Below are 27,575 nucleotides of genomic sequence, written 5' to 3'. Positions count from 1 at the left end.
GATTGAGCCTGGATATATATGCATAGAAGTGATAATCAAAGCAATAAGAATGAATACAATTTCCAAAAAATATAGAAAGAATATACAGAGAGACGAGAAAGATCATAAAGAAGAGACCCTGGGGAGATACCCACACCTGGAAAGAGAAAGGAAAGGAATTAAAGAAAAATTAAAACAGGTAGACAGAAGGAGAATTTGGAGAAAGAACTGAAGAAGTCAAGTAGAAAGTATCTATAAGGGATAGGGGGAAGCAGAAGGCATCAACAACACCAAATGGTGCAGAAAAGTCAAGGATGATGAGCACCTAAGAAAAGGTCATTGGACATGACAATTAAGATGTCATTAGTAATTTTGGAGAAATTAATGTCAGGAGAGTAGCAGGAAGAGAAGCCAGATTACAGGGAGCTACAGAGAAAATGGGCAGTCAGAAAGAAACAGTCAAATCACACTACTCTTTCTAGAAGATTAGCAGCAAAGGGAAAGATTATAAAAGACCAAAAGATAAGCAGGGTCAAGTAAATTTTTGTTTTTAGGACAAGAGAGACTCAAATAGGTCTTTAGGATGTGAGTAATAAGTTAGTAGAGAAGGAAATTTTAAAGATATATGCAGCCACAAAGGACAAGATATAGGACAACAGTTTAAGTAGTAGGCAGGATTTTATTTTTTAAAGAACAGAGGAGATTCAAGTGTGTCTGTAACAAATGAGTCAGCTGATTAAAAAAAAAAAGATTTTGAAGATCTATGAGAGTGGAAGGTGAGGGGTGAGACATATGATTGGTAGTTATGAATGAGATCAAGAGCACTAGTAGCTAAGTTATACTACTGGGTTTATACCCCAAGGAGGTTAGTAAAAAAAAGTTCTACTTATGGAAATAAAAATTTGGAAGCAGATTATGTACCTGTAGGGGAAATTTCCATTAGGGAATGGTTGTATGAATTATTATATATGATCACAATATAAAGTTACTGTACCATAAAAAAAGAACACAAATTCAAAGAAATATGAGCAAACTAGAATGAACAGATGAAGAATAAAGGAAGCAGAACCAAAAACACAATTTACACAATGACTACAATAATGTAAATGGCAACAGCGCTAAAAATAGAATTCAGGACAAATACTGAGCCCAATGATGACTCTAGATGACTGATAATCAAAACACACTTCCTCTCTGTTAAGAAATGCTAAACCATAAGCATTGAAACTTACATGTCCTGTTAATTGCAAACATCAGACAGCATTTTGCTTAGCTCTTTTTTTAAAGGGACAGTACTTAGTAGAGATCATTTTTGTGAAGTTATTTCTACATTAAGGTAAAATGTATCAATTTTTAAAAAACTGGAAGGATTAGCCTTGGCAAGGAGGAGAGCCATTTCATACTATGACACTAAAGAAGATGGGTAAAGTCAGAGAAGTTATGAAGCAGAGAGGAGGATAAGTATGGAATCTTAGAGGCTCTGAGTCAATCTTCTTGATAAAGCAGAATAAGTAAGGTTCATTGGCTGAGAGGAATGCTGGGATTTGATCTTGAGAAGCAAAAAGGTTAAGAACAGCTGCTACAATGGGAGTTAACAGGATTCACAATACATGTGAAGAGTAAGTTAAAAATCCTGAAAGTTTTACTAAGTTTTTTGTGAAGAAAGTAATAAGTAAATTATATTCTCCTCAATAAGCCTGCATTGTTTTGCTATTGCTCCTCATTAAGAAGGCAGCTAGGTGGTGCAATGGACAGAGTGCTGGACTTGCAGCCAGGAAGACAAGTTCAAATCTGGCCTCAAACACTTATTAGCTGTGTGACCCAAGGCAAATCATTTAGCCTCTATTTGCCTCAGTTTCCTCATTTGTAAAACAGAGATAACGATAACACCTATGTTATAGGTCAACTGTGAAGATCAAATGATTATATTTGTAAAGCACTTCACTACATAAATACCAGTTATTAATATGTTCTTGCTTGTCATTCATCCTTCATCACAGGGTTACATCTTAACTTACTCTTGATTTGGATTTAACTCAGCCTCATCTTCTCTTCTTGAATCATCCAAGTCTAGTGGCAAGACAAAGTCAGATTAGTGGACCATATAACCTGTGATGCAGTGAGTGGCCTTGGCAGTTTCAATGCCTGACCAAGTTCTAAACACTTCACAGCACCTGCTGAAGCTACCTTCATGGTCTTGAGAACAAAATGTTCTCACCCACCCATTTTACAGAGTAGGTTGCCACATGCTTGAGGTAAATATTCCCTTAACTCACCAAGGGGTTTGAAGCCTGTTGATTGCCCTCAACCTGGATTAGCCTGTCTACCAAGATGTTTTTGCCATATTAATACAGATATAATCCAGATCTAATTCCTTACCTACTCTGAGAGGAGAGTGGGAAGAGAGGCAAGGAAGGAGACAATTTGGATCTTATAATTTGGGAAAGCATCTGCTGAAAATTGTTATTATGCCAGGATGTGGCCACTGCACATGCTACAGCTTCTAGGTGCCCCAAGTGACACTGGATGAGAGGTGAACACCAAAAGGTACATAAGTAGCCCTGAAAGGGCTCAGCAAGCCCTCACACCAAAGGTGCTAGCCCTCCTAGAACACCACATAAAGCTAATGAGTTACCAGTCTACAACATACAAATGTGGTCAAAACAATCAATAAATTACTAAGTTACATGAAGATGCTTCCACATGTAATACTGTCTTTGTTTTACAGAATGAGGTAAAATAGACAATTCTTAGTTCAAAGCTTTTCTCAGAAGGACCCACCTTATTCATCTGTTAATTTCTGAACTTCCCCCTTTTCTATATATAGCCACCAAGAGGCCTTCTTGGGAACACATTCTAACTGACTACCATCCCTATTCCATACATAGCAGTCGAGATGTTTGTCATTTGCCAGATTATTTAAAGTTATACTTCAATGTCTTTAATCAAGTCTATCATCTATTGAAGGCAAGGAGGGTCACATCACTTTAATTCTTCATAAGTACCTGGAAGGGCATCCATGCTGTCAAACAATTCCCATTCACATTAAAGAATATCATTTTTTAAATTTTCTTTTAAACCCTTACCTTTCATCTTAGAATCAATATTGTGTATTGGTTCCAAGGCGTAAGAGCAGTAAGGGCTAGACAATGGGGATTAAGTGACTTGCCCACGGTCACACAGCTAGGAAGTGTCTGAGGCCAGATTTGGACGTAGGGCCTCCTGTCTCCAGGACTGGCTCTCAATCCATTGAGCCACTTAGCTTCCCCTAAGAATGCCACAAATAACTTGTGGAATTTTGAAGTTGGAAGATACCTCAGAATTTATCTAATTCAATCTCCCAATCGATACCATAATCTCTACAAAAGGAAGAATCTCTCCCTTAAGAGGCTGAGATGGTAGCTAGAACCAGGAAGGCCTGAGTTCAAATCCAAATTCAGTCATTTACAATCTATGTGACTCTAGACAAGCCCCTTAATCTCTGTCTGCCTCAGTTTCCTCCACTAAAAAATGGATATAAAAATCAAATGAGGTAATATTTGTAAAAAGCACTTAGCCAGGTGCCTGGCAAATAGTAGGAGCTATACAAATGCTCTCTAATTTATTTCTTTCTATATCATCCTTAACAGATGCTCATCTATTTTCTGTCTATTCAGGGACAGGTTGCTGTTTAAGAAATATGACATATGATCTGGACATGCTTAAAAGCACTGGTATGTAGGGGAAAAAAGAGAAAAACTGGCTAAAAATCATAAAAAGGAAAAGACAGAGAATAGAGAAGAGAAGAACAGGTTAAGGTTATTTTATTATCATGAGTTGAGAGAGTACATCCAATGTAGATGGGTGTTACTGTTATAAGGCAGGAAGGCTGGAAAATAATAGGAGGTCATGAGGGATGTCAGAAGGAGGTCTGGAAGGGAGCCAAGATAAAGAAGGTAGTTCAAAAATGAAGATATGGCTAGCAGATCAGAATGTATGCAGAGTGTGAATAAAAGAGTCAATAAGGCACAAGGAACAAACAAGACAAAAGTATAAAGCAATAATACTAAGAGGAATAGTACCATACTTATTGATATACCAGCAAGAAGTAGAAGGCAAAAGAATTGACTAAGTCTTAGTTACATAAGCAGTAGATGAGCAATAAAAAAGTAGAAAGGGAAGAAAAAAATAGTCAGGATGTATCTAATATCATAAATATCATAGAATTTTAGAGATGAAGGGACCTTGGATGTCAACTAGTACAAAATCTTCATTTTATACATAGATTAACTGAGGTCCTTGACAATAGTAATCAGAGAATGGAGGAAATAATAGAAAAGAGGGAAAGTAAATGAGACAGATTTACCCATAAAAACAAAGTTCACATAAGGTACACACAGAAAACAATGTTGGAGGATATAAAATAGAAGGAATAATGTATAAGGAAGCTGTGGTCAATTTTAATGTTTCTAATCATATAAAATAGAAAATACAAATGTACTATACCTAACAAAACACCCTTTAAAATTTATTAAAATTATAGCTTTTAATAAGTAATTAGTAGTTTTGTAATAAGTAATCTATAATGATATTTGAGTAACCCTAAAAACCTAAAATATCAATCCCCCAGGATTGGTCTGGATTAGATTGGGTTCAAGAGGCTAACCTGATCTAGATTCCGGGTGCTCCCCTATATTTCAGTGTTGTGAGCCAGAGGCAACGTATATGCCCACATAACAAACAGGTAACAAATGCTATGACTATGGGCATTCCTTTTGCTCACGGCTTTCCACCCATAGCTACATGTGTCAGAACACTTAGCTACTATCTACACATCAAAACAAATGCATTTTCAGAAAAGGTCAAACATATTCATTTCAGTAGTCAAATCTGGGATTCTGACAAACAGTGACTAAGCAAATGAAACACATCTGGGTGGTTTTGGTCATAGTTATTTTTGAACTTCAATTTATCCAGCTCAAAGAATTACTCATATAATTTGTTATTCATATAAATTGAATATAGATAATCACTTATTCTCTGGAGGAAAAAGTACTGGCCTGGAAGTCAGAAGACCTGAGTTTTAATCTTGGCTTTATTGACTATTCCTATTTTTGGTCATACAATCATACACCTAAGGGGAAAGGACCTACTTGAACAAAAAAAAAGATTTACATGTGTATGTGTGTGCATGTGTATATATGTATATAGAATATGTGTGTGTGTATGTGTGTGACCTCTTTTTGTGGTAGCAAAGAATTGGAAAGTGAGGGGATATCCATCACCAAAATAGCTGAACAAGTTGTGGTTTATGTTGGTGATGGAATACTATTGTGCTATAAGAAATAATAAACAGGGGGGCAGCTGGGTAACTCAGTGTATTGTGAGCCAGGCCTAGAGACAGGACCTCCTAGATTCAAATCTGGCCTCAGATACTTCCCAGCTGTGTGACCCTGGGCAAGTCACTTAACCCCCATTGCCTAGCCCTTACCACTCTTCTGCTTCTGCCTTGGAACCAATAAACAGTATTAATTCCAAGATGGATGGTATGGGTTTAAAAAAAAAAAAGAAATGATAAATAGGATGATTTTAGAAAAAACTGGAAAGATTTCCACGAATTGATACAGAGAGAAACAAACAGAACTAAGAGAACATTGTACACAGTAACAGCAATATTGTACGATGATCAACTGTGAAAACTTGACTACTTTTGGCAATGTAATGATCTGGAACAATTATGAAGAACCTATGACAAGGAATCTCCTGGAGATAGATAATTTTATGCAGATCAGAGTATACTATCCTTCATATCAATTTTCTTTTGAGCTGCATTTTGGGGTTTTGCTTTTATGAGTGTGCTCTTACAACAATTACCAATAAGAAGTTATTTTTGCATAATATATGTACGGCCCAGATCAAATTGCTTACCATCTCCAGGTGGAAGGGAGGGACTGCTTGGATTTATAATTTTGGAAAGCTTATGAAAATTATTATTACATGTAGTTGGGAAATCAAAATATCGTTGAATTTAAAAAAAAATACAACTCAGGGGCAGCTGGATAGCTAAATGGATTGAGAGCCAGGCCTAGAGATAGAAGGTCCTAGGTTCAAATCTGGCCTCAGCACTTCCCAGCTGTGTGACCCTGGGCAAGTCACTTAACCCTCATTGCCTAGCCCTTACTGCTCTTTCTCCCTTGGAACCAATACATAATATTGATTCCAAGACGGAAGGTAAGGGTGTAAAAAAAATACAACTCATATGATAATAGGCCTTGAGAAAGTCACAAATTCTTTGGCTCTAAGTTTCTTCTTCTAAAAGGAAATAAAAACTGCTTCACTAGGTCATTCTCATGGTTCACTCAACTTAATGGTTTTTCTGATAGTAGTCACAAGAGATATGGGCACTAATCACTAAGAAGAGTTACAGCTTCCCTCAAAAGCTCATTATGGACAAATCATCTAAAATTTCCCTAAATCTCTCAAGCATTTATAATCCTGGTACATAGTAGGAGCTTAGTAAATGTTTACTGAATTGAACAAAATAGTATGATGACTCCCTAATCTGGTGTACCCAGAGTTACCTATGCATCATTTCTTCTTTTTTTTTTTAATTCTTACCTTCCATCTTAGAATCAATACTGTGTATTGGTTCCAAGGCTTAGTAAGAGCAGTAAGGGCTATGCAATGGGGGTTAAGTGACTTGCCCAGGGTCACATAGCTAGGAAGTGTCTGGGGCTACATTTGAACCTAGGACCTCCCATCTCTAGGCCTGGCTCTAAGCTACCAAACTGAGCTACCCAACTACCACTCTATGCATCATTTCTTTAGAGATGCAATATGTCAGTCTTTTGGCACAGGAAACATTTATCTATAATGATTTCACAATTTTTTTCTAAACTTCATGATAGATACATGCTATGCCAATGAATTATCTATATTCTACCCTCTATATGTGGTCCTGTGATTCACACACTTCTGAGACAGCATGTTTTATTTCTATATATGTATTTAGGACATGCAATATAAAGCGAAACGCTTATAGCAAAATAAAAAATATTAAATTTTTGCAGCTGCTTAATATGATTAAAGGTAATGTCAAATTGAAAGGTGGGTTCTCCAAAGGTTTGGTCCTATAAAAACTAACAAACTATAATCACCTTTTCCCTGAGAAAGCTTTTCTTCTTGTCGCTGATGGTGAGGTTTATATGGTGCTGCTCCCTGATCCAGTCCTTCAGCCACAAAACCATCCAGGAAAGATAAAGAAGCATCTACCTATAATAAATGGACAATAAAATTAGGAATCTCTTTGAAAACAAAGCATGCAGGGAATAACCCTTTAAGTTAAGTAATTTAATTTTATATGGCAATGAAAAAATAAAGTCATTTTATGTTAATGAAATACTATTCATATAATACATATCATAATAATTATAAATAATAATTCATAGAATAAAATACATAATTCATATAAATAAAATATAATTCTATTAATTTTTTTATTAGAGTGAAATGAAATCTAAATTCCAAAACAACTGCCCAAATTAGTGATCTCTTAAGAAATCTGGTCAAAGAAAACAGTAATTAATACAACAGTTATGAATGTGATTAGCCTCAGCAAAGCCAATGAAAAAAACAGAACTGCTTACAACAGCACATTTAAGGCATGGTAGTATCAGCTTAATTATGCCATTTGAATTCAAAAAGCTCTCACTCACTTTTTTTTTTTAAACCTTACCTTCTGCCTTAGAATTTAATGCCTTAGAATACTAAGTATCAGTTCCAAGACAGAAGAGCAGTAAAGGCTAGGCAATTGGGTTAAGAGACTTGCCTAAGATTCCACAGCTAGGAAGTGTCTGAGGCCAAATTTGAACCCAGAATCTCCCCTATTCAGGCCTGGAACTCTTCTCTACTGAGCCACCTAGTTGCTCCTCTCACTCAATTTTAATTCTAGTAGTAATCAAAAGGTAGATCAGAAGTAAAAAAGAAAAGGAACTAGAGACAGTGAAAAAAGTATACAAGAGAAAAAGAAAAGTGGAAAGAAAAGAAAGCAGTACACAAGAGGATTATCCAAGTAGCCAGTCTGCCTAACCTCCAATCCAGATTAATATGACAATAGTACCAATCATCTAAAAGTGGATAACTGTCAAATCATTTATATTTTACCTTTTTCAACTTAATTTTAAATGACAGGATTCAGAGCTGGAAGTAACCACAGGGATCATTTAATTCATCCCCTTCATATCATAGATAATAGAACATAGGCCCAGAGGGGTTCCAAGTGATCTGTCCAAAGTTAAAAAAGCAATAGGCACCAGGGTTCAGGCTTGAACCACGGGCTTCTGATTCTGAATGTAGAGCAAAAGTTATATTATACTAGTTCCTCTGATATCAACAAGAGAAAGTTGATGAAGTAAAAGAACTGACTCTTCTGCTTCTTTTGTACCCTGAAAAATGTCAATGCTGTGTGAGTGCACTGAAACAATAAATGAAAAATGAACCTGACTGGGTCTCTAATTTACTTTCTTCTTCCAAATCCTTTGTTTGGCTTAATTTACAAAAACCTGAATATAAATTCCTTCTCTTTGAGAATTTTTGATTCAGACCAAAATTAGGAAAAGGTTAGAGAGGTAATTAAAAGTTTTTGTTTAAAAGACCTGAAGGGAGCAGCTGAGTAGCACAATGGTTTGGGAGGCAGGCCTAGAGACAGGTCTTAGGTTCAAATCTGGCCTCAGACACTTCCCAGCTGTGTGACCCTGGGCAAGTCACTTAACCCCCATTGCCTAGTCCTTACCACTCTTCTGCCTTGGAACCAATACACAGTAATGACTCTAAGACAGAAGGTAAGAGTTTTAATAAATAAAAGACCTGAAGAGAGAAAAGGAAATGTGATTCCCCTTGATAAAGTCTCTAATGGGGAATACCTAGTACAAAGAAAGTAGATAATACATGAAATGTATTAAGTAGATAATCAAGAAAATGCTGTATAATCTTGAACATTTAACCATTTCTGATCTCCCTACAACCTAATTACCTTGATGATAAATCTAGGAGGTTTCCAGCTGTTCATTCCTCAGTATGTTCTGCATCTATTGGTTGAGATCTATTAATTATTATAGATATAATTATACATAATCATAACATAATTAATGTTATGAGCTCCACTCCCCCCCAATTTCCCAAACACTTTGCTAACAACTAACAATTTCCCAAACAACTTGACTAAGAACTTAGAGAAACATCTTGTTATATTTTAAAATATTATCATCTTAATGTAGTAAAGATGTCTTACCACTAAATCTTCACAACTTTTATCAACTAGAAATAAGTTCTTCATAAGTTCCACATTCTCCTGCAAATGTTTTAATTCAAAAGCATGTTGTCTCATACAAGTGTCCAGAGATACACTGAATTCCTGTATTATTTTCTCAACTGTCTTAGAGGAGAGTGCTTGAGGTGTCAACTTTGTCACTGCAGCCATGATCCAGGTTTTTGTTTCTGAAGTAGTAGATTTATTCATAAGCAACCTGTAGAGCTTTGTTAAAACCATCTCTGGTGTTCCCTTATCTAAAAGGTAGGAATATTCCCCTAATACCTGTGAGTAATACACAAAGAAATGATTACATACATATATCAAGATATACAGCACATAAATCTGTGTAAACAAATCAATATTCTGATCCTTATAATTGACATTAGACGCTTTCCAATAGTGAAAACTGTCTTAAAACTGATTTCACTAGCATCTTTTAATGTAGAATATGGTAAGGAATAGAACTAAATGTTGAACATTTTCAGACATCAATATATTCTATACCTAATAGCACATCATTAAAAGATTGCTCTTTCCAGACTAATAAGTTCTGGTTACTAATTTTATCAGAACATTTATATTTCCTTCATATTCTAGGAAACATACACACACATACACACACACACACACACATTAATAATCTGTTATTTAACTGGAACAGACAAGCAATACAGAGTACAATTTCTTTTACTTAAAAAGTTGCTATAGTAAAAAAAATATCACCCTGCAGCCAATTTGGTGACAAGTCTCTGACCTTGGCTAAGCCTAGATCTCAAAAATTAATATGTAGTCTGTCACTGGATCTCTTGGTTACACTACAACTATTATTCTTATAAAGAATTTAGTCCATTTATGACAGGTAGAATTTCCCCTGGACCAGAAACAACCCCCTAGGTTGACATTTCGTTGATTCAGAGATTATAGAGTATTTGCATATTTCTAATCTAGCGCCATCAGGGTGAGGTAAAGGAGAATGGTTTAGTGAGACAGAAAAATATAAAAAGGAAGAAAAAATGGCCTTTTCTTCTTCAAGAACTTCCTCTTGTGCACCCCAATGGACCCAACCCTCAATTTGGAAAAACTTGAAATTTTCTATATTTCTTTAATAATTAATAAAAATTTAAAACTAGATGTTTATATTGTGAGGGCATTTGGTCCCTCAAAATGTAATAATTATAGGTAATGTAAAAAAAATCAACAAAAATGCATAATCAAACTATGTAATGAATCAAACTTCCACCAATTTACTCTATAGAGCCTTAAAAATAATAAAAGGCCAAAAATCTCAAGGGAAATAATGAAAAAAGTAGGAAAAAAGGGGGTAAGGTAGTACCAGATCTTAAACTATACTACAAAGGAATAATGATCAAAATAATTTGATGCTGGTTTTGAAATAGTAAATAGAATGTAGTACGCACACAATACCCAGGAGCAAATATGAGCACAGTAAAACTAGTTTTTTATAAACTCAAAGATCTTAATTAACTATTGGGGTAAAAAGTCAATATTTAACAAAAACCCTTAGGAAATCTAAAAGTAAATTAAATTAACAGATTTGTAATTATCTGAGTAAGCTATACTTTTTAATTGAATATAACAAATATTTTATGGAGAAAAAATTAACAAATTGATCTGAGACCTATAAATGAATGACGCCAAAAAAATAAGAATTGCATGAGGATTTTTTTTAATGGTCATTCCCCTCTTCAACCCCCTCACATTTATGTCTATGGTTTCAAATTTTCCAAAAATGTTACACCTCAATCTGATATATACATAATTAAATATAACAATGATCTACAAATACACAAAAACACATACTCCAATATGCCCCTACAACAGTTATTATACACAAAGAAGTTCACAGAAATTCAAATACTTATTGATAATGGTATAGATAATTCCATGAATTGAAGGTATCAAACTTTTCCATCTGTAAAAACCCAAGTGTTGTACTGGAGAAAGATTAAAATATAATTGGGAAGGAGGCAGCTGGGTAGCTCACTGGATTGAGAGCCAGGCCTAGAGATGGGAGATCCTAGGTTTAAATTTGGCCTCAAACACTTCCCAGCTGTGTGATCCTGAAAAAGTCACTTAACCCCTATTGCCAGGAACTAGAAGGAGAAAGAAGTGAATGGAGAAATTAAGAGTTAGACTGTGGGCACAGTGGAAAAAAAATGGATGATACCTGAAAGTAGCAGGGCATTGAGGTTAGGATAGCAAGCATATGCAGCTGGTATTCCATAGTTACCATAATAACCAATGCTATAAAAATTTTAAGAGTAATAGGCATAGGGGCAGGTAATGGCTCAGTAGATAGAGCCAGGCCTAGAGATGGGAGGTCCCAAGTTCAAACCTGGCCTCAGATACTTCCTAGCTGTGAGACCCTTGGCAAATCATTTAACTCCAATTGCCTAGCCCTTATTGCTCTTCTTCTTTGGAACCAATACCTAGTATCATTTCTAAGACAGAAGGTATGGGTTATAAAAATTTAATTTTTAAAAGAGATGAATAGGAGTGATCTATAATGTACTTTGCTCACCCAGCTCATGACCTGAAGAAATCTCTGTGGATAAAATGCATTTTCTATCTCTAGTAAACTAAGATAAGACTGGACTGCATAGAGTCTTAGCTGTTTGTCTTCGTTTTCATCATCAAAACCTATAAAGAAATAAGACACCGTTTATATTGCCACTGAACCACATGTGGATGTTGTAATGAAATATATTTAATTGTTAATTTCCTTCTTTATAAAAAATTACCGACCTTCTGCCAGGAGTCTCAAAAAATTATTAGGGATATCAGGATGCATAACATCTCCTCCCACTGAAAATACAGCATTCATCGTCTGGATAAACCATTCATTATCGGGAGCATATGTAGCCACAACGTTAAGAAAACATGTATTTCACAACACAACTTACTGAAATGATCTTTTCTTCTGGAATCTTTTCAAAGAAACTGGTAGCAGGTGTATATTTATTTAACTCAGAGAACAATCTCAAATACAAACAATGAGTTAGTGTATCAGTATCTAAGGTGGTTTCTTGAACACAAAAGATACTCAGTTATACTTGTTGAAAGAAAAAAATATTAAAATGAATTCATTACCTTAAGACTTAAAGATTAAATCCCATATATATCATAAAAGCCAAATATTATAGCCTATTGATTTAGGGACATGTCCACTCAGAGGTACAGAGTCTTTAGACTCACCTTTTTTCTTTTAGATTTAAAATAATTTCAGCTTTAAAAACAACAAAATCTCCTTTGTCCTCGTTATAGGCAAAATTGTCCCATTATTGATATTTCAAAAGGAAAATGGAAGTGGATAATAGAAGAATCATGTTCCAAATTGAATGTTACTATTAGGGTATCTAAGGATTATCCTAATGGAAAGGACCTTTCAAAGTCCTGTGGTGGGTGGGAATTTTGCCCAATGGATTTCAGAATAACAGAAATGAAAGACAGAATAAGATCAGTTTAGATACATGTTGAAAATCTTTGAGCCTAAATGAATGCCCATTCAAAAAAGCTTTACTTTGCTGCCATTGCCAGCAAAAAATCCTTGAAAAACAAAAAATAAAAGTTACTGCTGACATCCTGAACTTATATCCATTAACACTTAATGTGCCTATACTTCACTTCTAAGAATAAAAATATTTAATCACTTCAAATATGAAGGTAATATGTTGTTCATGCCCCAAGAAAAGGATATTTCTCAGCCAGCTCAGCTATTTTGCCAACTAAACTGATGATGATGTATTCTTCTTTGCTCTGCTGCAAATATTCAAGCATTTTCTGGACAATAACACTTACATTCTGTGCATTAGTAATTCTATAAAGAAGTTCCAATGTCTATTTAAGGAATAGAAATAAAAATATTATTATGAAACTTCATATTCAATTCACTTATGAGTAGATAATTAGCATCAAGTATCACACTGGACTATTAAAATTAATCAGATCATATTAGTTTATAACATAGTTATGTCTTTTCCTCTTGTGTGTATAATCTCCTTTTTTTGGATTATCCACAAATTCTCCAATACATTCTATTCAGTGAATGCATACTAACTCATAACAGTCTAAACAAAACATTGTTAAAAAGCTAAAAACATAGCCAAACCATTTAAATATATGTCTGTGTACATACATATATATATATACATACACTGTACTGCATTTTAATAATGTATGTCATATCAACTCTATACTGGACTAGGAACATCTCAATTTAGATAATTAAGAGCAGAAATATCTAAATTAAAGGTTTTTCTAAATTCTAAAAAAAAATTTCAAACTTTAAAGATTTTTTCCAAAAATTTAAAGATAACTATCCTGAATCTTATTTTTACATATATATGTGTTTGGTAGCCTAAATTATAAATTCACTATTAGAAATATTGCCTCCTACTTTCCCATTGCACTTTAAATTTATACTTCCTGAAAGAATGAAAACTAATGCTTTAAGAAGATAACTAGAGAGCCAGGCCTAGATGGGAGGTCCTAGGTTCAAATCTGGCCTCAGACACTTCCCAGCTGTGAGACCCTGGGCAAGTCACTTGACCCCCATTGCCTAGCCCTTACCACTCTTCTGCCTTGGAGCCAATCAATACACAGTATTGACTCCAAGATGGAAGGTAAGGGTTTAAAAAAAGAAAAAGATAACTAGAAAGACAAATATTTTTCTTCTCCTCCCCAAAAAAGATACACTATAATGTATAGTTTATGGTTAAGGCCAAAAAGTACCAGGAAAGGAGTTTCATGGTTAGAGTTCATTGATGTTCCATCTCCTTCCTGAACCAAAACAATAAAGGGGCATAAGCCCATGGTCCACAAGGAGAGAAAGCACGGGGCTATTTGCTCAGGTCCTATGAAGGGCTCTCTAACCAGCAAAGTTCCCAGACATAAGCATAATACCATTGGATTATTTCCAGAGATTATTTCCTTTATTTTAGGAGGTCATTATTCATCTCAGAAATCTCTGTGGCAACCAGTTTGTTTACATACTCAAAAGAGAATGTGCACATAACCCAACTGCCTATCTTGTCAAAACTAATCTTTTTAATGTAGTTATGACAGGATCAAGGATTTTTAGTCCTCATCACTATTTCTAGTAGGCCATAAATCCTCTTGAAAATTTAACTTCCTGGGATTTTTTTGTCGGTGCAATTATTATAAGAATACTAACTCCACTTTCTGCCACCTAACCTATCCCATTTTGATGTATTGGCTTAAAGTATATGTTATCTAAGAACTTATAATTACATAAATAAGAGACATTTTTAAGTAATGTGCACCAAATTTGTTTCCAACGTTAGCAATCTTCTTAGTTTGATATTTCAGTTTTCCCTTTGACACTTTCAGTCCAATAAGTAAATGCCACTGAAAAATCTGATAAAAATTAGTCACTGGCCAATTCTTTTTTAACCAGCCAATTCTAAAAAGTGAACTTATAGGCAGTAGCTGGGTAGATTCTGTGGATTGAAAGCCAGGCCTAGGGATTGAAGGCCCTAAATTCAAATCTGGCCTCAGATACTTCCTAGCTATTATGAATCTTAAAATTTCTCAGACTCTACCCTGGAACATTTGGTTAAGGCTATTCCCCATTTTAAACAATAAAGGTACTTGGTCAGGAATGTATTGAGAACTTTACATTACTCCACCCATACTTGGGCATACTTTAGGGGAAGATAAAGTTGTAAACTCCTGATGGAACAATGAGAAAAGTCCCCAACCCATACTTATAGTGAGGCAAAAACCCTTAAGCTACGTCTATTTTTAGATCTAATACAAAAGGGTGCTAAGTACCTATGAAGGTCAAATTAATCACTAAAAGGTCAAGCAACTTACAAAGGGCAAGCTTAGCAAAGAGGTGTGAAGTATTCAGAAGATATAATCTATCCAGAGAAGGTGAGAACTAAAGAGTGGTGAAAACTAAGAATGGACAGTCCTAGGAAAAGCGTCTACTGTGATCGGTAGACATGAAAAATTTAGGGGAGGTGACAGAAGAGAAAATTGTCTTTAAAAGGAAGGAGTTTAGGCCTCTGTAGTAGTTGAGTTTGGAAGATGAAAAGGAGCTGGTCTCTCTGAACACTAGAACTTGCTTGGAATGATCTTGTAGTGAGTGATTATAGACTGATTTCATTTCTCTCTTAAAGAGAAAGGCCTAGGCCCTAGCCTTTTTCCTATTTCCTCTTACTCTGTCTCTTTCCCTTTCCTTAATTCCTTCATTCGTATTAATTAAAATCTCCATAAAACCCAGCTGACTTGGGTATTACATATTTGGGAATTTTTCTCATGGTGACCACTTATTTTTTATTTTAAATCAAGACACTAAAATTTATCTTTACAGTTTGGGCAATTCAAAGTCTTGAAACCCACATTTCCATGGTCACACTATGTGACCCGGAGCAAGTCACTTAAACCCTCATTGATGAGCCCTTACCACTCTTCTGTCTTGGAACCAATACAAAGTATTGATTCTAAGGTGGAAGGTTAACCGTTAAAAAAAAATTTTTTTAAAAGAAAACACTTCCAAGATGGCTCTCTTGGAAAAAACCTTGCTTTATCTTGCATAGATGGGTCTGGAAGTAACATTTACTATTATTCTTAATTTGCCTTTCTATAAAACATGGCCAACATGCAGAAACCAACCCATTTTGCAAACAGACTACCCTATCTGAAAATTGGCAAGTGCTCCCCAAAGAATCAAGCAGATAAGAATATGAAAATGAAAAAAGGAAAACTTTGTTTTTAAGGAATCTTTTTACTTGTCCAAAAATAACGCATTTAACTCAAAATGTAAAAAAAATATATTTTTTAAATTTGGTTATTTTTAAAACATTTTAAATGAATTCACTATTTAATCAGAGGTCTTGGTTCTTTTTTCTTCTCCATCAAAATTTCATTAATATTAAATGTTAATAAACAAGTTTTTCTCTATATTTGGCCTAGTCCCACCTGCCAATCTGCAGAAAACTGCCCATTTGCAGGTTGAATAGTTTCTGCACATGGATCTAAACATATGTTTATAAAGACACTCAAACACATATACATATATACTACACACACACATAATATACATGCACATTTAAAAGCACTTTTACATAGGGCAGAGATGAAAGGGAAATAAAAATAAACACCTTCCTTCCAAGGAGTTCAAATCACTTTATGGATATTTTAATTTGTTCTCTCATCCCTGTTTAAGAAGTCAAGCAAAGATTAACTTCTTTTGACAAAAGAAAAAAAAAACAAGAAAAAAAATTATTTGACCTAGATTACTTTACAAATCCAAGGCAGAGGTGTGGTCTCCTAACTATTAATCCAGTGCTCTTCCCCCCCAAAAAAGGGAGGGGAAAGATTATTTTTAAATTAACTCAACAGGTAACTACATCTTAGCATTCAAAAGTATAATTCTAATACACTCCTGCTGCTACTGTTTCTTTTTTTTTTTAATATTCTTCACTGATTGAAAAGGAAAAACATTAGTGCCCAGTGCTGTTACTGAATGCTCAAAGGTTAGAAGTTTTCCCAGCATTTGAATAACAGTGAGAAGAGCTAAAGATATGGTAACACCTCACAAACACTACTCAAAATACCAATTTACCTCTCTTTTAATAATGGGATCAGGATGGTCTAAGCATTCAATTATTGTCATCTGGTGCTGAAGTGCCAGATTGGGATCCTGCTGGATAACATAGGTAAGAGCCTTTAGTCCTAGAAAAAAAGTTACAATCTACAAAGTGATTTGAAACAAATATGTACAAAATTTTACAGACTTTTAAAAAAGTACTGCTGAACTAATTAGCTGTCTTACCTAAATATTTGAGATTTATCTTTGGAGACAAAACAAATTTTCCTATGCATCTAGCAGCCTTCTCAAGCAATTCAGGTTTAGGATAGATGGTATAAATTGTATGCACACATTCAAATAAAATAGCTAGAAAGAGATAATCAAATGGCAATTAAAAAACAAACATAAGAATACATAATAAAGCATACATAATTTAAAAAGCTTATTAATCTAACTGATGGAAGGTCAGACTTTTATATATTAGTAAAAAAAATAATGTTACTATTTTCAGTTACATGCTCAGCCTCAAGAAGACTTGGGCTACCTCTAACAGATGCTGACTCTGTCACAGGTATCTGACCTCTCAGTAGCCCTGTATATGACAGGGCAATTTTTCTATTCACATTAGAAAAAACTTTCTCACAAGAGAGATCCCTACAACACAATCTTGTGGTGATGAAGAAGAGTGCAGTTAATAAGGCTAGTGATCTTAGTAACAAATATACAGAGTCCATCATCAGGATTTAAATTTAGTCACATACAATCACTAAAACCAGGTGAACATTATGCTTCCTGAGTAGTCTCAAGAATTTACAAAAGCTTCAGTTACAAAGTAATAGAATTAAATCTATATCAACAATTAATACTGTCTTTACTTCTGACTCCAACATGCAAGCTTTTTCTGGCCATAGATAGACCTTGAACTTTTGCAGATCAAACCAGAAATGTCATGTTTTAATCACAATTTCCTCAAAAATGCATTATTTTTGTCTACTTCCTTTAAATGATCAAAAGACTTTGCTATTTCTGTTCATCACTCAAAACACATAGCTTGAATTTTTAAAGAAACTCATTGGATGCCCAAGTTTTATAATTAATTCATTCAACAAATACTTACTGAGATACTAATATGTGCAAAGCACTATAGAGGTATAAAGAACAGTAAGACATGATTCATGTCTTTACAGAGTTCAACAGGGGAAAAAAAGTGTTTTGGACCTGTTGATAAGAAAGAGATCTATCATATAATTAATTCATTCAACAAAAACTTACTGAGATACTAATATGTGCAAAGCACTATAGAGGTATAAAGAACAGTAAGACATGATTCATGTCTTTACAGAGTTCAACAGGGGAAAAAAAGTGTTTTGGACCTGTTGATAAGAAAGAGATCTATCATGATATTAAAAAAGAGAAAGAAAAAAATTCTCCCCACTACTTATATAATGATAAGAATTTCATTTTAAAACATATGGCTATTTTTTCTACCTATTTAAATAAATTTTTTTTTTTCCTAGCAAATGAGAAGTAAAAGTAGACTATCAACCCACAAAGTGTATTGACTACCATTACAGAAGTAAATTTATGTGTTTCTATTTCATAAATTGCAATGATTTTATTCTTTGTATCTGTTTATCTTCTAAAAGTCAAGGACCTGGTTTGAATAATCATCTAGCCTAGTACCACATTGAATTGTGTGCTTAATAAAATGCTTTAGTGAAGAGATGATGAATACTGATTATAGATTTCACAGGTTCATATATCTAGAGTTAGAAGGGCCCTTAGGGCTTATCAAATCCAGTCCCTTCATTTTACAGATGAGGAGGACAATGAGGCCCTGAAAGGATAAGTGATTCGCCTAAGATGACTCAGGTAAAAAAGCAAAGCAAGATTCAAATTATTGTCCTGTGGTTCCAACTTCAATGCTCTCTACACTGTTTAAGCTGCCTGACATACATACAGTCTATTAAGTAGTCAGTATTCACATTTACCAAGAGATCGCTCAAAGAAGTTCTATTTTTTGGTCAAAGCAACTCATGGAACTGTGTTTTGCGGCATGGAGGGGACTGTACTCTACATTAGTGAAAGAATCCATACCACTAAAACTATGAACCCCTTTTAAAGTATGCAATTTCCTAACATCTTTCTACCTTCTGTCACAATATTAAGAATTAAATTATTAGGTTGTAAACTGCTTGAGTGAAGCACTCTGTGGTTCTTCATTTTTGTATCCCCAACACTTAGCACAGGTGTGCTTTACACATTGTAGGCATTCAATAAGTGTTTGCTGATTTGTAAGTAAAATCTATGGCATTTAAAGAATAGCTATAATATTAAGAGGCATATCTGGCTTCTATTATATTGTTATGTTACTAAATGTTACCACATATATTTACTTACCATATGTGATATTGTGACTTAACTCAGCTCTTCTTAAGGACTCATCAAGAACATCATATGTTAATTCACTTGTCCTGTTTAAAAAACAATTTATTTACAATACAGTATAAAAGTTCTAACCAATAAAACATAGTTTCAAAACATACTTCAAAATCTTTGATGGATATATTAAGTATAGGGAAAAAATTAAGTCTAACTAAGGTGAAAGTAATTTGTCCTCTCTAGGCCTATGACCTAATTTGAAAGGCTTGCGTTAGATGATCTCTCAAGTCCTTCCTATCTCTATCATTGTATAAATCAATGAATTCCTTAGGTTTCTTTTTAGCAAAAAAATCAGTACTTCTTAATTTCTAATGTAAAATAATTTTCATTTATTCTTTATTATGTATAGGTGAAATTTATTGTTTTATCAATATTGACTAGTAGATAAAATGGCTTTTATAAATTAATAATCTTTACTATTACATTTAACTGTTAAATCAAGTTTTTTAAAATTTGGTGTTAACACATAACTTCTTTTTGTAATAAAATCACTCTAGATATACATTCAGAACCATACTCAAGTTTTACTGTAAGGTTATTGGAATTAGTCTGGGCAGGGTTCAATTTAGATGTAAAGTAATTTAGATGGTCCAGGGAGATGCCTTGAAACATTACCCCTTTTCCCTACTAGCACCTAGGTATTGTAGCCCAATTTTAGTTAACATGATTATTTTAGAAGTGCTTCTGTTAAGTTTTCACAATTATCTTCTATTGCAACAATAAAACCCCACTTCTCCTGTGACTTTTATGGTCAATGTCTAATAACAATGAACTTTGCAGAGACTGGCTAAAGTTGGTTTTATATATAAATAGTGATTGATACAATGTCAGAACTTAGAACAATATGACTAGTAGAATAAGATGAAATTGAATAAGAAAAATTACCAACTTCTACACTAGAATTCACAGAAATCAGCTGCACAAGAATAAGACAGGTCAATCACACTTAGAGAGCAGGTCTTGAGTAAAAGATCTATTTTCTGAATTTCCTGCAGTTCCATAAGAGTCAATGATGTGATGCCAGTTCCAATAACGAAAGCACCGTATCTAGAATGAAGGGGGGTTCAAAGTCCTGCTGTCCTCCACTCTGGTCAGACCATATCCAAAGTACTGTGATCTCTTCTGGGCACAGCATTTTAGAAAGATCATTATCAAATCAGAGTGTCCTCCAGAGAAGGGTGACCAGAATGATGAAATAACTGAAGAAGATGCGAAATGAGAATCTACTGAAGAAACTAGAAATATTTACTGCAGAGAATATGGAGAGGAGAAGAAGCAAGCTGCCTTCAAGGAGTTAAACAGCTATCACTGAAAGAGGGCTAAGACTTGTTCTTTGTGGCCCTGGAACTTATAAACAGGATCACTAGATATTCATTACAAAGAGGTAGATTCAGGCTTCATCCAAGGAAACACTTCCTAACAAGGCTGTTTCAGGATACAGTGGGCTTCCTCAGAACACAGTTGACTGTCCTCGAGTAGAAATCTTCTAAGGAAGGCTAGATAACAACTATTTAGGAGGGCAAGGAATCCTTGTTCAAATATAGGGCAGATGAGATGGTCTCTGAGCAAATCTTTCAAGTCTGAGATTCTATAAAATAAACTGTGCCAGGCAAAAGACCAGAGAAAAAGGACTACTAAATAATGCAGAAATTTACCAGAAATATAGCATACTGATAAAGAAGTATCTGGCAGAAAGAGATGGCTTCCACAGAAAAAATGGTTCAAATAATTAAGAGATCCAGAGAGTCACAAAGAGTGAACAAAATAAGACACACTGTAACAAATAGAAGTTTCATCCCTAAGATTCTCTGAAAAAAAAAAAATTCTTGGGTATATCCTGAAAAGTGCCACATTCTTAGGCTACATTCATTCAGATTTAGAAAGGTATTTTAAAATAAGAGCCACATCTACCTTAAGAAATATATTTGTTTTCACTGCTTTAAAACAAACAATATACAGGAGGGGAAAAGGTTCATGTTCATTTGGGTTTTACTCAATTCTTATGAATGGAGTATAATGTCTAGTAAATGAAAAAAAACACCACATAGAATTAGAGGTAGGTGTACATGTGTAAGACTGAAATGCATAAAAATATCCTAAACAGATAATGACATGTATTACAAGGATATTAAAAGTGATACATTTATTTTCTCTTAATTATTATTTTTATCTGTGATTTTATTATCTAATAATCTGGCAATATCCTGGGTCAAATCCTATATTCTAAATAAAGGGTTAGCAAAGCACAGCCCAATAACTGTTTTTATACACTCTGACCAACTGAGTATGATTTTACATTTTTACTTTACAGAACAAAAATAAGTAGTGAGATTTGGCCCACTCGTCCTAGTTTGGTTGACACCTGCTATAAACAATTATTACACAAAATAAAATCCAAATATTGTATTATAGGATATTATAAGAAAGGTTGCTAATGCCAAAATAATTAAGAGATTCTACTATAATTCTTATTAAGACTGAAATAATAAATACCTAAGTTACTCCTTCAATAATAACCTGAGAGGCTATTAACTTTCACATGCCAAGAGAATGCTACAGATTCCTGAAATAACCACTATTTTCACACTATATTTATACCATGAAACACCTTTATAGAATTCCTTAAAATAAGCTTAAGGCAGAATTATTTAATTTGTAAGTCTGAACCATAGACTCTAGTTTCCACATCAAAGAAACATTAGGTGTTAACATCACAAACATTAGGGAAAAAAAATAGAATACTATAAAGGTAGCTTTTTCCTGGGCATTCTTTCAAGTGGATGGAGGCCAACAAGAGGAGGAATTCCCACAAGGTAATTAGTGAGGACATTCCTGAAAACAGTAAACTAGAAAGAAGCCACATTTCAAAGCAAAGAATCTTTAACAAATATGTCCCTATGCAAAAAAGTTTTTACCTTTGAGGAAAAACTTTAAATCAAATTAACAATTATTTGCTAGACACTCATTATGGGCAAGGCAATATCCTAAGCACTGTGGAGGATATAAAGAAATTTAAGATACAACTCCTGCCCTCAAACAGCTTAAAGTACTATGTACTTAGGGAACTTGATGTATACTCATGAAACACCAACTAACAACAAAAAAAGTATGTTATAAGTACTAAATAAATAGTATAAACACTAAGTTCTCCTGAAATGTAGAATAAATTTTCATAGAACCAGAGATCCCTATAAATTGAATGGAGATTTGAAATAGGTCTTTGAGGCTAGACAGAATTCAGACAAGCAGAAAAGGAAAAAAAGAGAACATAAGTAATAATGAAGTAACTGAAGGAATTTATATATTCCCCAAAGTAGTTCTTTTAACACTATTAAGTCACTGAGACACCAAGAAAAAAAAGAATCATTATGAAACTACTAATTGCTCTGAGTTTTGTGGTTCTTCCTATTGCAAATGTTTAAACTTTTGTCATTGATCTATATCTTTTGTTAATCACTTTTATTTCTAAGATATCCTTCCCTCCTCCCCTATCCAGCAAACCATCTATTGTTTATTCCCGATTTTTAAAAAAGCAAAATCATGTAGGAAAATTTACCTTGGATCATCTTTTCCTAGAAGTCCTAATATCCTCAAAAGCTGAATTTGTAGCCAAGGTGCTGGTACACTGTGGTAATTGAAATCCACTGGGAGTTTTCCTCCCACTACTTGCTTCAAAATTGTTACAAAACTTCCTGTCAAGTCTTTATATGCAGATGGATTCTCCTATACCAAGAGAGGAAAGAAAACTTCTTTTAAGCAAAGAAACTTATTAAAATATGAAATGAATACAATTTGTATGCCTTAAGAAAACTGATCAACTTCATAATTCAAGTTCATATATTTGAATATAATTTGCATCTAATAAAGTAGTACTCCAATTTTGCACATTTCCTTTCTTCCATAACAACAAAGGGAAACAAAGAGAGCTCCTAAGACTTCCCAGATTTATGATGAGTCAACCACAAGGATAGCCCTAACATCAGTCAACAGTTCAAAAGTTTTTGTAAGACTATATAAATCAGTTGGAAGCCTTGGCTATCAGTCATTATAATAAAACTGTATTGGTAGAGAACTAGAATACTTAAATTAACAGTAATAATTTTACTTTTGGAATGCAAATCAAATTGGGTTTCCTCTGAATTCTATTTGAAAAAGCAATTCAATGTGGCTTTTTCACCTAAAGTTTAAATAGTCACTGACTTCTTAAAGATAAAGCCAATATGAATGTTCAAATATTTAAGTGTGGTGGGGTCTGGACAGCCTCACTGAAAAAAGCTGCCACTTTTTACAAAGCATGTCTAGAGATTAAAACATAAAACTTAAAGTCAATATATAATCATTAAATGGTATACACCATAAGGCTATAACAAAGTACTAAGGAAGCCATATTATAAAAAAATAAATCTTTCTTCACTACTAGAAAACAATTAAAAGGATATGTTTTGGTCTAGACCTATGATGTCATCAGTGTAGTAAACTACAGGTGAAGAAAGTCATCCTACCAATGAAGATCTGGAACTTACCTCTCCAATTTATGCTATAAGACAGCTGCCAGAGGGGCTAAAAGATTAAATGACTTCCTATTTTCAGAAAGCTTGTATTTAATAGATGAAATATGAAAGCAAATCCCTTACTCTCAAACTAGAACTTAATTTCCTATACTCTGAGGCTTCTCAAAGTACACTGTTGTTGTTGTTGCCTTTTAGTCATTTTTCTATCGTGTCCAATTCTTTTTGTGACATCTTTTGGTGTTTTCTTGGCAAAAATACAAGAGTATTTTGGCATTTTCTTCTCTGGCTCATTTTACAGATGATAAAACTGAGGCAAATAGGGTCACACATCAAGTAAGTGTCTGAGGCCAGTTTTGAACTCAGGAAGATGAGTCTTCCTGACAACCAGCCAGCACTCTATCCAGTGCACCACCTGGCAGCCCTCAAAAGTTTGTACTGATTCATAATACATTCAACCCTAAGTATTCCATTATAACTAGGCAATATGTATTGCCACCCCCGGATAAAGCAAGGCACATTCCAAGATTGAAAACCTTGCCTGCAAAAATATTAGGTACTCTAATAATTCTTACCTATAAAGGAAGCCAATTAAACTTCATACATTGTCTATAAACACACATAAAAAATTATTTACTACACATGTTACCTACTGTATTAATCTACAAAATCCCTAGGGATTATCTATACCAGACATATGTAGTTGGCTGCCACCAGAGCCTCTCTTAGGCCCACCTTCTTTTCTGAACATCTTCCACCTCCTTTCTCCAGCCCCAGATACTTAGTATACTCATACTGCCCTTCAGCTATGCAAACTATGCCAAGAGCATTCAATTTGTATTAATATGTTTATAGATCTCATATAGAGATATAAATAGGACTTAAACTTCTCAAGACGATTAATATCTCAAAAGAGGACTTCATCAATCCAAATATAACTCTAATTAATAGAATATGTGTGGGAGATATGTTTTGATCAGGAAGTTTTTAGTGATTCTTGCCATTCCAGGATTACTATTCACTTAGATTATCTAATAGGAAGGAAAGTAAATGGAATCAGTTTTGCAGACAAACACTTATAGTATCTCTATTTTTGCTCACCTTTCCAAGTGGCCCTATACCTCAGAAAGCTTAGTAAATAGAACATCATCAAGCACATATTGGCCTTCTGTGGCTAATGAATATTTCATACTGAACACTGAAATATTTAAAATTTTTAACCATTCTTTAATACTACATTTTGTAATTAACCTCTGTAATACATCTGGTATTTCCAATAATCTACAAATTAAAATAATTACATTAAAATTTTAGAGAAATAAAAATGAACAATAGCTAGCATTTACATAGGAGTTTTAAGGTGTGCAATGCACTTTACATATATTATCTTATTTGATTCTTGCAACTTTCTGGTGAGGTAGGTACTAATTGTTATCCCCATTTTATAGATCAAGAGTAAGTGTCACACACTTAAATCAAATGTCTGAGGTCAGAGCAGAATTCAGGACTTCCTGACTCTAAGACCAACACACAATCAGAGTACTATTTAGCTGCCTAAATGATTTTAATATTATATTTTACTAAAACTTTTTATTAAATAATAATTCCTCATTAAACTAAACAACAAAAAAGTAAACAGCTTAGGCTAACAACTAATTTTCAACTCACCTTAATCATTCGAAGGTAAATGTGCAGAGAAGCAGCCATGACTCCAACATCCCTGTCACAAAGTGCTTTCCTAAATTTAACGTGAATATGCTGTACTTGATTGGGAGCAATAAGATGGAATTTGTACAATGCCTGAACAGCTTTTCTTCGTATAATTTCCCTGATGATAAAAAAATAAAATTAATTTTAAAATGCATGGTCAGGAAACCCCATTAAAAGATTCTTAACATGTACAAAATGTAGTCATCGCACTATGTTAGACAATGGGAAAGTTACAAAGAACATAAAATACCTAGAAACAAGAATCTGGAGCTAATAATGCAAACATAAATATAGGATTATAGCAAAAATAAGTTTTTAATCTACTATTGCCACAGGATTAGAACTTTAAAGAGCTGTGATTGTCAATATAGATACAACATAGCTATATCCTCCAACAATGAAGCTCATGACCCTTCTACCACCTAGTAGAAAGTTTTCAAGGATTTCTGGAGCCAAAAATTTCATCACTCCGTAACAAATCTAGGGATGAGAATTTTTCATCTGTCTTAGTCTTTGATTCCAGTTCCATTTAGGTTAATGGAAGAGTATAATAAAGATAATTATAATGATGAAACTGACATGTGTAAAGCAGTTTAGGGTTTGCAAAGCACTTTACATTCACTCATTTGATCCTTCACAACAGGCCTATAAAATAGAGGATATTATTACTCCCATTTGATAGCTGAGAAATCAGAAAACGGAAGGTGGCACATTACTAAGAAATGTTCAAGAAGGGATGTAAGCACATGGACTCTCCACTCAAAGTAATGCCCAAGTCCCAGACTTAAAGAAAAAGAAAGTTAAATTGGAGATTATAAAAAAAATTGATATATTATAGTGAAATGAGCTGTGAAACAAATTCTAACTATTAAAATGAGATTAAGGATAAAGAGGAAACAGAAGACAGTAAACAAAAGTGAAGTCCATAACAGTGAAACTCAATTACTAAGTATGTTGGGTAAGCTAGTGATATCAAGCCAGGCCCCTTCAGCATGGTCAGCCTAAAAGGATTTGTCTTTTGTTTTGTCTTAAATCTTCAGGTTATCTTAATCTTAAATCTATAGGATATTCCCAATGAGGAAACTCCCTTTATCAAGGCAGATCAGTAGTAAAGCTCTGCAACTCATTGTCTCAGGAATACTTAAGGCACTAGGTCATATAGCAAGAAAGTATTTGAAGGAAGACCTGGAACCTAGGTCTTCCTGACTCCCAGGACAGTTTCCTACTTAGTAGCACAGCATAATGCAAAGGAAAAAGGCCTTAAAGCCAGGAAGACAAAAATGAACAATATGAAAATATATTTGGTATGATAATACATGTATAAACCAGATCTAATCACCTGCCAGCACCAGGAGGGGAAAGGAAAGGGAAGGAGGAAGCTAAGTTTGATCTTATGACTTAGGAAAACTTGTATGGAAATTTGTTATTTCATGTAATTGGTTAAAAAAAATGGAAGACCTGGGCTGAAATCTCACCATTTAACACATACTAATCACATGACTGGCAGTAAAGTAACTTAAACACTTTATGGTCTCTCAGGAAACTCTCTAAGACTAAGTTAAAGAAGAAAGGTTGACATGCATTGGGAGAAAGATGTTTCCTTCCCTGGAGTTTCCTGCACTGATGAAATCATAGCCCAGTCCCTCTCTCCTCTATCAGGCTACCTCTCTACTCTAAAATACTGTATCACAACAGCACAAGAGCCTTCCTCTCACATGATAGATATAGGTGGAGAAAAGGAGCAGGAACTTTCTTATACCAGTGGTTGTGAGTTCAGACAAAAGGGCTTGAATAACAGATCTGATCCTCAATACTAAACTTGAGGTAATTTTTTTTTTAAATCCTTACCTTCCATCTTGAAATCAATAATGTGTATTGGTTCTAAGGCAAAAGAGTGGCAAGGACTATGCAATGGGGATTAAATGACTTGCTCAGAGTCATAGAGCTAGGAAGTATCTAAGGCCACATTTGAACCCAGGATCTCCCATCTCCAGGCCTGGCTCTCGATCCATTGAGCCACCAAGCTGCCACCTTCAGGTCATGATAATTAATATGAGAAAAAACATTA

General features: G+C 34.2%; 1 protein-coding gene across 7 annotated transcripts in view; it reads right to left on the bottom strand.

Annotated features, from left to right (window-relative positions):
• The window catches only part of AP4E1 (adaptor related protein complex 4 subunit epsilon 1), a 304,079-nt gene that overhangs the window by 65,006 nt on the left and 211,498 nt on the right, over nucleotides 1-27,575 (bottom strand). For all 7 annotated transcript variants that reach the window (XM_056810189.1, XM_056810192.1, XM_056810191.1 and 4 more), the window contains 10 exons: nucleotides 25,466-25,625; nucleotides 22,846-23,012; nucleotides 19,248-19,321; nucleotides 17,091-17,213; nucleotides 16,881-16,990; nucleotides 12,987-13,126; nucleotides 12,035-12,147; nucleotides 11,811-11,929; nucleotides 9,248-9,550; nucleotides 7,116-7,230 (listed from right to left, as the gene is read on the bottom strand). In XM_056810189.1, coding sequence (XP_056666167.1) covers nucleotides 7,116-7,230; nucleotides 9,248-9,550; nucleotides 11,811-11,929; nucleotides 12,035-12,147; nucleotides 12,987-13,126; nucleotides 16,881-16,990; nucleotides 17,091-17,213; nucleotides 19,248-19,321; nucleotides 22,846-23,012; nucleotides 25,466-25,625 — 1,424 coding nt within the window. The remainder of the gene's footprint in view (nucleotides 1-7,115; nucleotides 7,231-9,247; nucleotides 9,551-11,810; nucleotides 11,930-12,034; nucleotides 12,148-12,986; nucleotides 13,127-16,880; nucleotides 16,991-17,090; nucleotides 17,214-19,247; nucleotides 19,322-22,845; nucleotides 23,013-25,465; nucleotides 25,626-27,575) is intronic.

This window comes from Monodelphis domestica, chromosome 1 (assembly GCF_027887165.1).
Source record: "Monodelphis domestica isolate mMonDom1 chromosome 1, mMonDom1.pri, whole genome shotgun sequence".
Classification (NCBI taxonomy): domain Eukaryota; kingdom Metazoa; phylum Chordata; class Mammalia; order Didelphimorphia; family Didelphidae; genus Monodelphis; species Monodelphis domestica.
The sequence above is the reverse complement of the archived record's forward strand: the minus strand, read 5'-3'. Positions and strand labels throughout refer to the sequence as shown.